The sequence below is a fragment of the Epinephelus lanceolatus genome, chromosome 7 (assembly GCF_041903045.1).
Source record: "Epinephelus lanceolatus isolate andai-2023 chromosome 7, ASM4190304v1, whole genome shotgun sequence".
Classification (NCBI taxonomy): Eukaryota; Metazoa; Chordata; class Actinopteri; order Perciformes; family Serranidae; genus Epinephelus; species Epinephelus lanceolatus.
In genome coordinates this window covers 21491666-21507621 of record NC_135740.1, presented here as the reverse complement: position 1 = coordinate 21507621, position 15956 = coordinate 21491666, and the positions used below count along the sequence as shown (strand labels likewise).

The following is a 15956-nucleotide window of genomic DNA, read 5'->3' as shown; positions in this document are numbered from 1 at the left end:
ATAGTAGCAGTAGGGACAGCGGTAGATTCCAAATAATGCAAAAATTTGACACAAGAAAACGTGTAATGGTTAGTTTGAAACATGATTAAAGTTTAAGGAAAAACCATAAAAAGTTAAGTGAGAATCAGAGTTTACAATCATTTGTGGTTACTTGATTTTTGTTAACACGGGCTTGTAGTGTGGAGAATATGCCCTATTTTTGCTTGCAAGGTCTTGAGATATATATATATATATATATATATATATATATATATATATATATATATATATATATATATATATATATATATATATATATATATATATATACTAAAATATATATATATACTAAAATATATATACTAAAATATGGAGTGAGGATAATTTGACTGAATTAATGTCATTCATTTTAGACAAGGCTAAAGCAGACTCGGTGTCTTTAAAGAGCTTTTCACAATACCCCTAGATGGAGCTGTTGGCCTGGGGTGTCCACATGAGCACAATCCTGACAGTAGCCTAGTCTTGCTGGTCCTGGTCTGGAGCAGGGTAGTCCCAAGTTTGCAGGGTAGTCTCCGGCAAATGAACTGAACCGAACCCAGTGCTGAAAGTTTCAAGTGTAAAACAGGGCCAGGTAAACGACAGAATTTCTCAATGAGTTTGACCTGACATTAAACCCAGGGCCAACAGAAGTGTGGTGCGAATTGTAGAGTCCTGGGCTAAAGTTAAAAGGGCGTGTGTGGTGTGAAAAGTGTCCTTATGTTCGTCCAGAGTCAAGAGAATGCAGTGTGAAAGGCCTGTTGTATCTTGTGCCACTTGACCTGCTCGGCTTGCCGTAGAGTTGTAATGGTATCCTAGCAACCTAAACAGAAGTCCAGACCGAAGGCAAGTGGTTTAAACGGGCAATTAACCGCTTTTGGGCATTTTAAAAATACTTAATAAACTCACCAGCTATATTTAATGTTAATTATAACCCCACTCTTACTAATGTAAAGCCAATTACGGCATAAAGTTAGACTTTAGTCGACAGGACTGACGGAAAGTATCGTAACTTCATTAGCTAAAGGCTCCTGGTGCTTGTCTAGCACGCGGAAGAAGATGGACCAAACTTCATATCATCGCATATATGTGGAAAAAACTCTGGCCCTTATTAAACCAGATGCCATCCACACAGCTGAGGAGATAGAGGACATTATCCTGAAATCCGGCTTCATGATCCTGCAGGTTGGTTAACATCTAAACTGAGAACACAGCAGTAACGTTAAGCGTAGTAACATGGACGTTTGTGGAGGGGGTGTTATCTTCAGGGTGTGTTGTAACGGCATGGTGTCAGGAAGGGGTCGACCCAGCTGATTATTTCTGAGGCGCAAGTTTGTTTCTAAGATGTCCATGCAGAAACAAGTGGCCTGACTGAGCCATCAGCAAGACTGATTTATCTTAGATATATTGTTCTTTGTAGATATGTTTTATTTGTGACAATGAAGGGCAGTACAGACATGCAAGAGATATTTATTAAGGCAACAAACAGACACCATTTTGTAGTTTGTCCACCAGAGAGCGCTAAGAATGCCCAGCTCAGCATATATCATTGCCACTTCTTAAACATCTAATGGATCTTTATTAAAAGTGTTATTTTAATAAAAAAAAAAGATCTGTGGTTTGACCGAGGGAAACTTGCAAGAGTAAACATTTTTTTTTTGTGTGACCTCTTGGGACATCCAAATAACATATAAAAAGCATACCATTATATACTTAGAGGAAAGTCAGGGCTCGATATGTGGACCATTGTGTCACAGCATCACACAAAGAAGTGCACATGTCTGCTTTTGAACATGGTATTTTCACATAATATATGTTGACACATTAGTTTTTTAGGATGTTCTTTCACATATAACCATCAGATATGACCTGCTCTCAATGTATATGTGCAACTGGGGGGGACCCTTGATGCTAAATGATCTTTTTTGAATCCAGACAAAGTCAGTAAAGTCAGGTTATAAAGCACTTTATCATGCAATTTAATTTTCAGTACATGAAAACCATGATGCGTATCAGCACTCAGACTGAGACCTTAAATGAGACCAACTGGTTTATTCATTCTTTGGTTTAACTGTTGGTGTATCTCTGTGACTTGGCTGCTACTTGGGAAGGGTTATTGTGTTGAAATATCATCAGGAGATTCATAATATTTCACTAGAATTTGCTAGCTTTGTTTGGTACCAGTTAGTGAAATTCTGACATGGCACATAGACTAGACCCATAAAACATGATCACCACCGATTTCCCATAATGTTTTTCACCATAACAAATAGAGGTTTCCACTATTGCACTGTATGTGTTTCCTATCCCGTCCCGTCTAATTTCTGGTACATCATCACGAGGCACGGCGTTCCATGTTGCTTTTGCAGTTTATTTAAATTTAATTAAATTGTTTTAAGTGAATGAAAAAATAGGATGCTGACAATAAGAGTAAAGATGCTAATAGAACCAGTCAGCTCACATAACTCACATAATAGCTACATAACTCTCAAACTTACAATGAATGATGACATGTAGATACTAAATATATACAGAATAATTAATACCCACTTTAGATGCACCCATGGGAGCAGTGTGGTACAAACTGTAAGTGGACAATTTGGCAAAAAAACACATGGTTGTTGGGTAGTAGTATCCCAAATACAAGTACAATACATCAGACTATCCTCTTAAAAAGTGTTTCATTGAGAAGATTGACACCAAAAACTTAAGAAAAGACACCAAATATGTTGATTGGTGTACATAGACCCTCCAATATTAACATCATTTCACCCAAACCATGTAACTCTAAAATGTTGAAACGTTAAAAAAGAATGTTCCACTACATCCATGAAGGTATTAAGGTATAAAACATTACTATTGCAATTTCTCCTCAGTTGAGCCCATCTTTGAGTTACATTGACTGGACTATAAGGTATTCACATAACTACTGAGCTCAAAAACCCAGTACTATTAGTTCACATTTCACTGATGCGTGCAATATGTAATTTCTGTGACAGAAGCGGAAGCTGCAGCTCAGTCCAGAGCAATGCAGTGACTTCTATGCAGACCAGTATGGAAAGCTCTTCTTCCCCAGCCTGACTGCTTTCATGAGCTCTGGCCCCATCGTCGCTATGACTCTGGCCCGTGACAACGCCATCGCCCACTGGAAGTCCCTCATGGGGCCTGCCAACAGCACCAAGGCCAGAGAAACTCATCCGGGGTGGTCAGTCTGTTAACTTATAAGGTGTTGATTCAGTGTTTTGTTTTGTTGTGTGTTCCTTTTTGTGTAATGTAATGTAATAGTGGGCGTTTTGAATGAATCACTGCCTTGAAGGGCTGATGGAAACTGAAGGTTACACACACAAACCAGGGCTGTGATCTGTGCCTATTGCTCTAATGCTCTATGTTCCTGCTAATGCATCAAGTGTTTGCTTAGAAACAAAAGCTAGCACAAATAAAACAGACCTTCAGTATATTAAGAAACATTTGAATAACTACTATTTCCCTGACAACAAAATATGTTCTGTATGTGTATGACTTGGTATCATGATTCAGTGTTTGTACCCAACATACAGGGGTAAAAGTTTGCGCTCATGGCAACGCAAGCTGAGATATTTATATGAATGCAATGTGTTTTTCCCCAGCCTTAGAGCAAAATATGGCGTTTCCGACCTTAAAAACGCACTCCATGGCAGCGAGTCATTCCATGCAGCTGAAAGGGAGATCAAATTCATGTTCCCAAACTGTGAGTAATACACACAGCCACACAGACTGTTGCTTGCATAGAAATGTAGTATTAAACACTAGCATGCTTTTCCTCTGCAGCTGTAATCGAGCCCTTTCCCTCAAGAGAAGCCACCCAAGAATACCTGAGCAGGTATGTCAACCCAACTCTGCTACGTGGACTCACCGCGCTCTGCAAGCACAAGCCTCACAACCCCTGTGTAAGTATTATGCACTCAGTATTTGCTGTTACCGAGTTGTTTGCTGGTGTTGAGCGTTGGTCCCTGAAACATCTTACTCCTTATCATGTACATTTGTCTTCAATAGATTTGGCTGGCTGACTGGCTGATCAATAACGATCCAAATAAGCCTCAGATATGCGATGTCGAAGACGCAGAATGATAACAGGGAAATAGGGGGAGAAAAACATAATCTGACAATGTTCATGTTTAAACAAATGCATCTGTACAGTACTATGATGTAATAAAATGTCCTTTTTAGCACTTATTTTTTGTTTTGTTTGGTTTGTGCTGAAGTTGGCCTCTTTATAAACCATTTGTTCTGTGTTAATATAAATTGTATGACCTGAGTTTAGATGATAACATTTACTAAATTGGACCAAACACTTGCACAGTAACATGATCTGTTCGACCTGCTTTGATCAGCTTCTTCTCGTTGCTCCTCTGGAACTGCTTCCAAACACAAAATGCATTCCTGTCAAAGTACTCCACGACTTAAGGGCCTACACGGACAGATGGCTGTCAGACAGGGAGTGAACAACGCAGACGACTAGAGATGGTGAAATGAGCATTACGGTAGTTTTCTCAGGCAGTTTGCATATGCTAACAGATTATGCAGGAAAGCAATAGTAGTTTATGTGTGTTTTTGATGTTTAAATCCGTCTCTAAATGCCATTTGACTATACAGTCTGCAGTTTAATAGCTTTGTGTGAATGTGGTTCCTAACTTCCTAAGTGTAAAGAGAGGGCTGCTTGTTTTCGGATAGAAAACCCACACAGGATAAGCTGTGATAGTAGTAGATGGGTGGATGATAAATCAAGTGAATTATCCTTTATTAAACGGAACAAAACACACCAGTTATCAAACTGTCTCCACCATCCACTAGATCGACTTACAATCTCTCATTAAAGGAATACTTCACCCACAGAATCACCATTTATTTATCAGTGAGTCCTGCTGTGTTACCTTGAATTTGTGAGGAAAACGGCATGCCTTCTTGGAAAATGGCTAACATATTGATATATGGATTGATTAGAGACCCGGTTTAACAACAGCAGAACTATATCAAAACATCCATTTACAAACTCACACACAACTCCTGCAGAGTAGTCCAATTGTCTCACGTATCCAGCTGAATGCTCAGTAGCCTACTTGCATTTTTGCTGAAGCCATTTAAAACTGAAGTGAAAGTAAAACTCATCTATGCTCGCTTCAAAGCCAGACACCAGTACTGAAGTTTTTTTGTGTGAATGTGTGTGTGTTTGGGAAGTACTGAGCACACAGCTGGATAAATTAAACTTAGATTTCACAGTCCCAGTCAATAAATACATCAATATGTTTGCTGTTTTCTGTGGAGGCATGCGGGACAAAAAGTTTTCTTCACAAATTCAAGGTAACAAGGCATGATTGATTTACAAACGGTCATCTTGTGGGTAGAGTATTCCTTTAACTAACACAGAAACTCATCTTAAATAAAAAGTAAACATTACAAATACAAATTACACAACTACACTATCATACATCATAAACCACTGACAGACATATGGTAGTGAAAGGAAGTCACTCATAGTCATTCAGTTTCTCCTGCCTTGCAGCAATAATGCCTTCTAACATAAATAATGTTTTATAAAGGAAAGGACTGTATTTAAACTTAACAATATAGTGAACTATTTTTTTTTATAATGTATTTGACGTAATTATTTAATGTTTTATCCAACCCATATTCAGTGTTTCCTCACAACCTCTACAGTAGTCAAAGAAAGTCACGTTTATATGTGTCCATGTGCACATGTTTAAAGCTTGATGGCAGCTGTCTGTGCCTTTATCCATCATTAATTCACACTGAGACACCAAGATCCACATTTTAGACATTTTTCACATACCGTCCGTGAATTTGAACTACCCTGAACCGGACTACTGTCACATTTGAACACATTTTTTGTCAGCCTCAGAGTGACTAACAGTGTGAACTAGTCCATTTCTTACAGCAACAGCAACAACTCATCGTATTTTTTTAAATCGCCGAGCAGCGAACTCTTTTTCATTAGACGCAGAAGAGTACTCCGAGTTCCTTCCTGTGTGTTAGGGGCGTGAACATCTTCTGTGAAAAGAAAGAGACGCGCGTGTGATTGGTCCGTTCCCTGAGTGGCAGCTACGCTCATCCAATGAGATGGTGCCTCCGCAGAAATGGCGTTTTTTTTCTGCCGGTTCTAGAAAACCAACCACGAGTTGTCGTCGTGTGGGAGAATCCATCTTGAAGAGAGCTCTCCGGTTGTGTGACCAGTAAGCAGGTTTTCCTACTTCTTAAGCCTTGGTTTTGTCTTTATATTGTCACGTAAGTACTTTAATTGCTCCAGTATTTCGTTGTTTTTTTCCCAGGTAGACGCAATTGAGATGTCCGGGACAATTAAAAACCGTAGGCCTACAGTACGGCCAGCACGGCCTTTACATTACGTAACTGCGAATTTGAGTTGTACAGTCCAGGCTTGGTTTATCAGTGTGATGCAGCTGGTTGGACTGTTTCTAATCTTTGCTCCACCAGAAGTGCACTTTGCATGCCGAGTGGTCACTGCGTTGTGTAAATACGTGTTGCCATTTGCTGGCTCTCTGCAACAAATGCGGCTCCCTGTGAATGTATGGAAAGCGACCGTGCCGGCCAAAATGGTGGGAAATGCATGCATTTGGCACCATGTAAATGGCGAGGCATGTACGGCATGATGGATTGTATAACCACCGTGGTTTAGTGAAATGCCTTTTTTTATTCTTTGGGTTTAGGTATAATAGTGCAAAATGTCTGAGACAGAGCAGCAGTACATGGAAACATCGGAAAACGGCCACGAAGTCGACGATGATTTTAACGGAGCCGACCACACCGAGGAGGGGAACGACGAGAGCGCTGTGAATGACTGCGGAGAGGGAGAGGGAGAGGGGGAAGGAGAGGGCGCAGGGCCCGACGCCGACGGGAATTCGCAAAACGGAGGCACAGAGGGCGGACAGATCGACGCCAGCAAAGGCGAGGAGGATGCCGGGTGAGTTTAAAATGCTATGATGTGACTATTTGGTGGAAACGACATTTACAATAAGCACTCGTGGTTTGCCATGTTTCTTTGTTCAGCCGGCCTTTGTTGGCGCCATATGCAGAGCGGAGGGGGGATGGGCGCTTGAGCATGGATCAGATCTAACACAAGAAACTATTGATATGCCATGTCTGACGAGGTCGCATCGTAGCGATTTTCGACTATTGAATTAATGCTATAAAATAACATTCAGCTCCAGCAACTGTAGCCGCCTCCCCTGTGTCATGGTGTCAACAGATGTTCTGGAACAGTGTGTACATTTGCACCCCCCTCCTGCCCACCCCCACCGCCACAGCCATATATATAAAGTTGGAGTAGCCCTGCAGCCTGTAATTCTAAACATGTCCCCTTCTGTCTCTCTGTGCTCAGGAAAATGTTTGTTGGTGGCCTCAGCTGGGAGACGAGCAAGAAGGATCTTAAAGATTACTTCACTAAATTTGGAGAGGTGACAGACTGCACCATCAAGATGGACCAGCAGACGGGCCGGTCAAGGGGCTTTGGGTTCATTCTCTTCAAAGATGCAGCCAGCGTAGAAAAGGTGAGTGTGTTGGCCGTTATAAGTCAGGGCTGGGCGATATAGACCATGAGATTTTTGATAAATATGCATCAGTAATTTGGATGAAATGACCAAGAATGTAAAGACAAATTGTAGAATTGTCATGACATCATGTTACTCTAATGTAGCCAGGAATAAACCATACTAAACAACATTACGATCCAAACTCTAGAGCAATATGTAGTCATCTCACAATATCAATATATTGACATCTTGCTCGGCCCTAGTCTAAATAATTCTAATGTGTTTCCCCCCTTTTTGTGTTGCTTTGTTTCCTAGGTTCTTGAACAGAAGGAGCACAGATTAGATGGCCGAGTGATCGACCCCAAGAAGGCCATGGCCATGAAGAAGGACCCAGTCAAGAAAATCTTTGTGGGAGGTCTTAACCCCGACACCTCGAAGGAAGTCATCCAGGAGTACTTTGGGACCTTTGGAGAGGTGCGTTATTCCGCAGATTTTAGTCATGTCATTAAGGGAGTGAGTGCTAAAGATAAGACTGCTTCAAAGTTTGTTTCTCTGCTCAGGTTGAGACCATTGAGCTCCCACAAGATCCAAAGACAGAAAAGAGGAGGGGATTCGTATTTATCACGTATAAAGAAGAGGCTCCCGTAAAGAAGGTCATGGAGAAGAAATACCACAACGTCGGTGGAAGCAAGGTAATTGTATACCACACATTTTGCAAACGTGAAATTGGAAGAGGTGGTCTCAGTTTTATTAATACTTTTTGTGCTCTTGTGTGGTGTTCCAGTGTGAAATTAAAATAGCCCAGCCCAAAGAGGTCTACCAGCAGCAGCAGTATGGCGCCCGTGGATACGGAGGACGCGGAAGGGGCCGTGGAGGTAAGCGCTCTTCTGCATGTGTACCAGCAAAATCTTTATTTTAAACGACACTCAGTGGTAGACTTTGAATTTATGCCGAGTAACTGCCTGGGTCCTGTGCTGGAGAGTTGTGACAAAGGCCTCACCTGTTCATTCTAGGCCAGGGCCAGAACTGGAATCAAGGTTACAACAACTACTGGAACCAGGGATACAACCAGAACTATGGCTACGGACAGCAAGGCTACGGATATGGCGGCTACGGCAACTATGACTACTCTGCTGGTTATTACGGCTATGGGGGTGGCTACGATTACAGTAAGCGATAAGTGCCCCCAGGGAAAGAAAGAATGAGAGAAACTTTATTTTCTTGGTCCTCCTTGTTGTACAGAAGAACTCAGTCCCTTTTTCTCTTGTCCTCCAGACCAGGGCAATACAAGCTATGGGAAAACTCCAAGACGTGGAGGCCACCAGAATAGCTACAAGCCATACTGATCACACGTAGTGCAGGTATGCATTTTTGCATCATCCGTGGTAGTATGAGAACATAGCTGTAACCATTGGTGCCTTTTTGACCCCAAAGATCTCCATCTACTCTAAATCCATTCAAGCATTGTGGTGGGGTTAGGGTAGGCTGTGTTGTGGGGTCTGTGATCATTAAAGATGGATTCATTCCACCTGTCAGCCATCTTAAGATGCATCTCTACTACTTGATCAATAAGGGTTGAGTTGGTGGTGGTTGAGAACAGGAATAAGGACCGTTTCACCTTTCACCAGGGTGCTAGGTGTACTAGTTAGCGGTCGTGCCCCCCTCCCAAAGTGTGTCTGTCCATTCACTGACCTGTCAAACTCATTCATGCACCTGTCTGTCTTTGTGTAACTGCATGCCATATTTGGTTTATTCTCAGTAACGTTAAGCACCGTGTTTTTCTCTTAAGGTCTAAAGTAAATAAGAAAAAGAGATCCATGGTCTGACCACAACGAACATGGGCTCTGGCTTTTCCTTTGGAGTTGGCAGAAATTTGGACTCATGCTCCATTTGTACAGATCAAGTGAGGAACTGGGGAAGCAAATGTCACTTTTCCACTTTTTATTTTATATTGTTTTGTGTCCATTTACATTTCCAGTGATGGAAGTGTTATTTTTACTGTACTTTTTGGTACCTTTTTGAATCTAATGTATTGTATGGTTGTATTTTTACATGTCTACTGGATTTACAGATGAGCAGGAGCAAGAGCTTTTAAAGCTCACAAATAAAACAATTTTGCTTTTTTTTTTTCCTTTCCTTTTTGGTGTTTCTAGATCTTTAGTTATTTTCTCCTGTGCTGAATGTTGGATGCGAGTTGCATGGCTTCAGATGTGGGGTGAGGCAAAAAAAAATAAGGGATTTAAACTAATCAAAGGGTTCATTGTAAGCGTGTCAAGTTAATGTTTGCAGATGGCCTAGTAGACGAAGACAACCAGCATCTTTATTTTCTTTTCTTTTTTTTTCTTTTGGCTTTTAAGGAGATTCTTCCCCCATCATGTCTGCAATTTTAAGTGGCTTTACTAGTGTTATTCAACTGAACGCAAGCCTGTTAATGTAAGAGGGTACTCCCTCTCTCACTGGAAACTCATTCCTCTAGTGTCTTGGGCAAATTGGTAGAAATAAACTTTTGGTTTATATTACACACGGATCCTTTTGTTATTATTTGTAAAGATAATGTTAAATGTTTTGTACTGTTAAATGGCTTGCTTGTTTTGTCTTGAGTAATGTTAACACCTCTACGGATGCCTCTTTGGGAAGGTGTGGGAGAGGGCTTCAGTACCTGCAGGATAACTTGCTGAGTGTTAATACCCACCCCACTAGATGTGAAACTGCGATACTTGAGCATTTTTTATGAATGTGACCAGGAGTTAAAGCTAGTGTTCTGGTAAGTGCTTATCATACCATACTGTGTATTAGGAACATGTTGCTGCTCAGTGTTTTAACGTGGGATAAAATATTTTAAATATTGCTACTTTGGGTAAAAGAAAGAGTCAAGATTTCTTTAAAAAAAATGCTTGGTGTTTATTAGTGTCTTGATTGGAGGAAAAAAAACAAGTCTTTGTAGATCATGAATGTCAAATTAGCATCTTGTGTAATGGGTTGACTTGCAGATGGTAACGATAAAATGTGTAAACCTCCAGTTGGCTGGGTTTCACCAGTTAGGTGTCTGCATAGGAGATGCCTTAAAAATGGCACTGAACACCTGAGGGGAAGAAAAAAACTTAAATTGATACACTTTAAAGTTGCATGGCTGTAGACAAATGAAAGGAGCAGTCATCCTCCTTTTCTGACTGACATAAAAAATCCACTTCCACCATTTTGATATTTCCTAGATTAAACTTTGTACTAATAGACAATTTATCATCAGACTAATCCATTTCTAAAACAAAGTGAGTCCCCACAGTGGTCAGTGACGAGTGGAAGACAGCAACATGTTCTGTTAAGTGAAATGACTGAACTTGTTCGATCTACTGGAACCTCGAGTATAAGACATTCACATCTCTACCTCTGAACTTTATGAATGTGACCGTCTGACAATGATGCAATTAAAGGTTTTTCTACAGGTTTAACAAACCTTAGATGTCGTCCTTTTCCAGTTTAAGTGCACTGGCTCCCATGTCTGTGAGAAAAAGGAAACTGGTTAAAATTATGAATGTGTGATATTCACTCTTTCACAGTGTTTTATATTATGTCTTGAGTGTCAGGTAGCGGTGTCTGTCAAACTAACCTGTGAGTATGCGGTCGATACACTGTGCCACCAGCTCGGCGTCCTCCATACTAAAGCACATGGGAGGTTTAAACTTGACGACGTTGTCCCAGGGGCCGTCTGTACTGACACAGATTTTATCCTCCTCTTTCAACCTAACGTAAAAGGGACATGGAGTGAAATCACAGAAACAGTGCATACGAGAAAATCAAGTTAAAGGTAATCTGTGTTTCGACTGTAACTGTGACTACTGTATTGCGCTCTAGTCTGGTACCTTTTCACCACCACTGCTGCTGTTTCTGTGGCGGGAGTCTTCTTCTTCCTGTCTGTAACCAGCTCGAGACCCACAAACAGACCTACACCTCTGTCAAATAGGGAACACAACAGAAAACAATCTAAGACAGGGGGCGACACTTTACAACTCACCTCAACTTTTAGTTGTTATTTTGACGAAGGAAAACTGGATTTGAGTAATGAAACGGCCCAGATTGAAAAGGTAACTGGATGCTTCCAATTGGTATGTCTTCAAAGTCCCTGTTGTTATTGTCATTTTATTCCCTTAAGTTGTGCCTGATATTCTAATGAAATTACTAGCTCAAGTTTTGACCCTTGGGTAAGGAAATATAAGTGCCATAAGTAGGTCCTTATCACAGTAGATATTTTACATGTCTCAGTAGGAGGAGGGAGCACTTAAATAGAACAGGGCCATTGCTAATGTTATTAATACTGGTGCATTTCCTATTGTGTGAATTCAAAATGTCTGCTGTGAAAGAAGGCCTGGTACACACTTCTAATAATAGGTTTTGCATCAAATAAAAACAAATCAAATAAAACATTTTATTTCTAGCAGCCAATTCCAATAGTTAGAAGTTGTTCCATCAAAACCTTTTTCATGTCAGAGATCGATCAGTACCATCCTGCCTACTCCTCTGAGCTGACAGAAGATGGACACAGGGTGTAAAGAGTTCTGTCTGATATCAGGTAAAAGATAAGAATACAGCTGTGTGGATTTAATTAGTGTTAGTAATTTAATCAGTAATTAGTAGCAGTGAAATGGTATGTGACAAGTTAATGTGTGCCAGACCGTACTTATCACTTAAATCTGATTTTATCACATGGACTCTCGAGTACAGAACGGCGCCGACCTTAATGCATTTGGGGAGTGTGCTAGTCACTGCATTCTCACCTGACGTCGCCGATTATTTGATGTCGAGTTTGCAGCTTCATGAGCAGATCTTTAAGATGTCCTCCCACCCGAGTGGCGTTTCCTCTAAGGTCCTCTTTCTCGATCACATCAAGGACCGCCAGGCCGATTGCACAGGACACCGGATTCCCTCCAAACTGCATGATGTTAGAGGCAAAACAAATATTTTCATCTTGATATAGGCATGCATTTTAAGAGGCAGTGCAAACAGGTGTCCACAGAAATCTCTTGTGAAATTTTGGGGTAACAGACTTGAGAAGAATTCCCATTATTAATGTATTTTTTATGCTGCAGCGTAGTAAGTTACAAGTCTTTAACATTTGTCAAGCAGTAGTCAGTGATAGACATAACCACCTAAATTAAACATTGGTTCTGACATTGTACCTTAGAAGACACTCTCTTGATGTCGAAGGTTACTAAAAATAATAATAGATAACTATGATATCACGCAATCTCTGACCCTGCAATCTGGGGTAACTGCAGACCCCTGAGGTATTTTTGTTTTATCCCACCGGAGCTGTGTTATATTACTCTAACTGTCATGACTTTGTCAGTTTGTTCCAAATGACTTCATATCATCATTTTCGGTTTCTGTTTTAATTAGTGCTTGTAAGGGGTGGGGGACTCATCAGTCAGTTCAATCAGTCGTTTTAAAGGAGACAGACACAGATTTCCTCGTGCTCTGTCAACAGCCATAAACACTGCTCTTCACTAAGGTAAGATAATGTTCAATATTATTTCATGATAAAAACGATCAAATCACAAAAAAGTCCACCAGCCGCAGTGGATGTCAAATGCTCAGCTGGAACCTCTACTTGAAAAAGGCGTTACCATTTGACCCCGAAACGCAGACAGGAAGGTAACACGTTTCCTCTGCATGTGATGTGCCAGTATGCAGTGAGCATAGCATGAGCCAAATCGTGTGCTGTAACTGCTAGTAGCATGTGGTGTTTGAAAAAATGGAAATTTGAGGTCTTTTGTACTGAAGGGCAATTAAAATTAAAAGGTTTTAAACTTTGAATGGCTGTGGGTTTCATTCAATTTGGTTGGTTCCAATATATACTGTACATACAACTTGAAATGACTGAAAACTAAATGAGCATCAGCCATAAATGATAGAAGAAATAAGCTCCTCAGTACTAATGTGGACTGTACTTAGGATAAAAGTTGGAGTTTGTATTAAAGAAAAGTATATATTTGCATTTCACACAACATGCAAACAAACTATTTAAATAATAATCTGTGTTTTAAATTACCTTACCTACTCAACAAATAATGTTATGAGAGGAAATAAGTTAACATTTTGCTAGGATGGTTGCTAGGTAGAATAGTTCATTCATGGAGACTCCAGTTGGTAGCCCCAGTATGCTCAATATGTTGGTAAGATGAGGGCTAAACTAAGAATGTCATGAGCCTGACTGTCTCTACAGCTGGAAAACACTATAGATACCAACTTGAACCATTCATTCATACTGTGTTGAGGTTGCTGTATAATCACCGTGTTGAAGTACTCCACTCCGTTGGCCGTGAAAGCTCCTGCTATCTCCACAGTGGTTGCCACACATGCCACAGGATGCCCGTTGCCCATTGGTTTACCCATGGTCACAATGTCGGGACAGAACCCCTCCCCCTGCAGCTGGAAAGCCCAGAAGTGACTTCCCACACGTCCGAAGCCTGTCTGCACCTCGTCTGCCACAAACACCCCACCTGCTGAGCGCACGTATCTGTGGAGAGTTTGACAGAGATGCACCATGACTCTACTGTTCTACATGTGGTCGAGCAAAGACAGAACCTAGGAAAATGAGTCATCACTCACTCTGCAACTTTAGCTGAGTATCCTTGGGGCATGATGATTTGTCCTCCAACACTTGGCAAGGATTCAGCAAAGAAGGCAGAGATCTGTGGGGAAATGGAAGTTAGTGAGTATTATAAATGGTCCTGTTCATTACAGTGTTATTAATTCTCTGTATAACAATGAGTGATGTAAGTGTAAGGGTGTGTACAGCTGAGTAAAAGTGTACCTTACGACCCTTCCTGTGCACCTCCTCTATCAGGTCTTTTACTGTGTCAGCGTAAGCTTGGCCGGGGTTGGGGTGATCCTCTCTGTATAAGCCCCTGTAGGTGTCTGGTAAGGGTGCCTAGGAGGATGAAACATATTCTTTCAGACAGGCAGGAGTCCACTGTTGGTCAGCGGTTTGTGAAATGATGGTCGTATGGATTTACACACCACATGAACCCATTCTTTCTGTCCTGCCAGTTTCCGGAACTTGTAAGGACTAATGTCGATGAGGGACATTAGATGCCCATGGTATGCACTGGTGTAAAAGGAGAGCTCATTGTAATTGACAAGCAGGTGTATTGTCAGAGGGCGAAAGTGTTGCACTAGAGCTCAATACTTACTGGTCAAGCACAATGACGTCCTCATGCTGGGTGTACTGCTGGGCCAAGCGAAGGGCAAGATCATTGGCCTCTGAACTGCAAGAAGAACAGATGTTAAATCACCACAATGGTACTTGAGGAATACCAGTTTGTTGGGCTTTGGGTGTGTTACTTACCCTGAGTTAACAAAGTAGAAGACACACAGTTTCTCAGGCAGGGTGGCGGCCAGGCGGTCTGCATACATGACTATATTGTCGTGCAGGAATCTTGTATTTGTGTTGAGGAGGTCCATTTGTGCTGCTGCAGCCTTTGTAATGCTGGGGTGACAGTGGCCCACTGCAAAAGGAATAATGCAACACATGAAGTTTCTACCACTAGTAGGCAGGAGTGTAATGTACTGTGTTTATAAAGGCAATAACTATAGACTTTGCACTGGATAATAAATGTTTCACCATGGTGGACGTTGCTGATGCAGTCCAGATAGCGCTGGCCATTCTCATCGAATAGATATTGCCCTCTTGCTCTCACTATTTTCACAGGGTCGCCTGAATAGAAGAGTCTGATGGACTGCCTGTGATCCAATCAATTACTACGTGTCAGTAACTGTCTTGCACAAATACACGATACATGCACCAGCTTGCATCAAAACAATCAAACAATACCAGTTTCATTCCTACATACCCGATCAGTCTCTTCCTCATTGCTAGAGTTTCTTCTTTCCTGAAATTTTCACGTGCCATGTTGTCCTTGGGATCCCCGTAGATGTGACGTGTGTCAAAGACTACCGAGGATATGAACAAAGGGCGACGCGATGACACTAATCAAGACTTCTTCTGCATCTACTTCTGAAATTGTTTCGCTATGTCTGGTCTGTGGGCTTGACATCCACCACGCATGCGTACATGGTAAACTGTAGTTCACATAGTTTGAGCAGTTTGCAATAGATTCTTCTTCCATCGCAAATATATGTAGGCCATCTCAGTTAGATACGTGTTATATAATTCTACATGAATCAGATAAACTACGTTTATATGTCTAAAACACTGTTTGGTCAGTTATTATTTTACGCTGTCGCTTTATTTAGAAGGACCCAACTGTGGGGCGGGTAACGACACAGAGACATTAAAATAAGGGCAAGACATGTTGCTTAAAGTGTAGTTACAGTTGGAAACACATCAATTAAATTATTGTTGGAGAAACATGTGCAATATCAGCATATTTGGCTTTCCTC

General features: G+C 41.1%; 3 protein-coding genes across 4 annotated transcripts; 2 read left to right on the top strand and 1 right to left on the bottom strand.

The window, feature by feature from the left end:
* The first annotated feature begins 445 nt into the window (after positions 1 to 445).
* On the top strand, positions 446 to 4227 carry nme5 (NME/NM23 family member 5). Its single transcript, XM_033633736.2, has 5 exons — positions 446 to 1200; positions 3015 to 3220; positions 3642 to 3742; positions 3823 to 3941; positions 4048 to 4227. The coding sequence occupies exons 1-5, from the start codon at positions 1075 to 1077 to the stop codon at positions 4120 to 4122; spliced, it is 627 nt and encodes a 208-aa protein (XP_033489627.1). The 5' UTR covers positions 446 to 1074; the 3' UTR covers positions 4123 to 4227.
* Positions 4228 to 6104: 1877 nt separating this feature from the next.
* On the top strand, positions 6105 to 10075 carry LOC117261024 (heterogeneous nuclear ribonucleoprotein A/B). Of its 2 annotated transcripts, none has more exons than XM_033633213.2 (9): positions 6105 to 6242; positions 6735 to 6988; positions 7406 to 7574; positions 7872 to 8030; positions 8117 to 8248; positions 8341 to 8431; positions 8570 to 8725; positions 8832 to 8917; positions 9346 to 10075. In XM_033633213.2, exons 2-8 carry the CDS (start codon positions 6750 to 6752, stop codon positions 8900 to 8902), a joined length of 1017 nt encoding a protein of 338 aa, XP_033489104.2. In that variant the 5' UTR covers positions 6105 to 6242; positions 6735 to 6749; the 3' UTR covers positions 8903 to 8917; positions 9346 to 10075. The 2 variants fall into 2 exon arrangements, with proteins under 2 accessions (XP_033489104.2, XP_033489105.2); XM_033633214.2 differs by having other exon boundaries at positions 6175 to 6294.
* Positions 10076 to 10432: 357 nt separating this feature from the next.
* Positions 10433 to 15622, bottom strand: phykpl (5-phosphohydroxy-L-lysine phospho-lyase). The gene is made up of 13 exons (XM_033633212.2): positions 15407 to 15622; positions 15178 to 15296; positions 14902 to 15061; positions 14747 to 14821; positions 14574 to 14661; positions 14368 to 14484; positions 14163 to 14245; positions 13845 to 14070; positions 12329 to 12483; positions 11417 to 11506; positions 11164 to 11297; positions 11011 to 11055; positions 10433 to 10638 (listed from the first exon to the last, which is right to left on the bottom strand). The coding sequence occupies exons 1-12, from the start codon at positions 15463 to 15465 to the stop codon at positions 11012 to 11014; spliced, it is 1350 nt and encodes a 449-aa protein (XP_033489103.1). The 5' UTR covers positions 15466 to 15622; the 3' UTR covers positions 10433 to 10638; position 11011.
* Between the last annotated feature and the right edge of the window lie 334 nt (positions 15623 to 15956).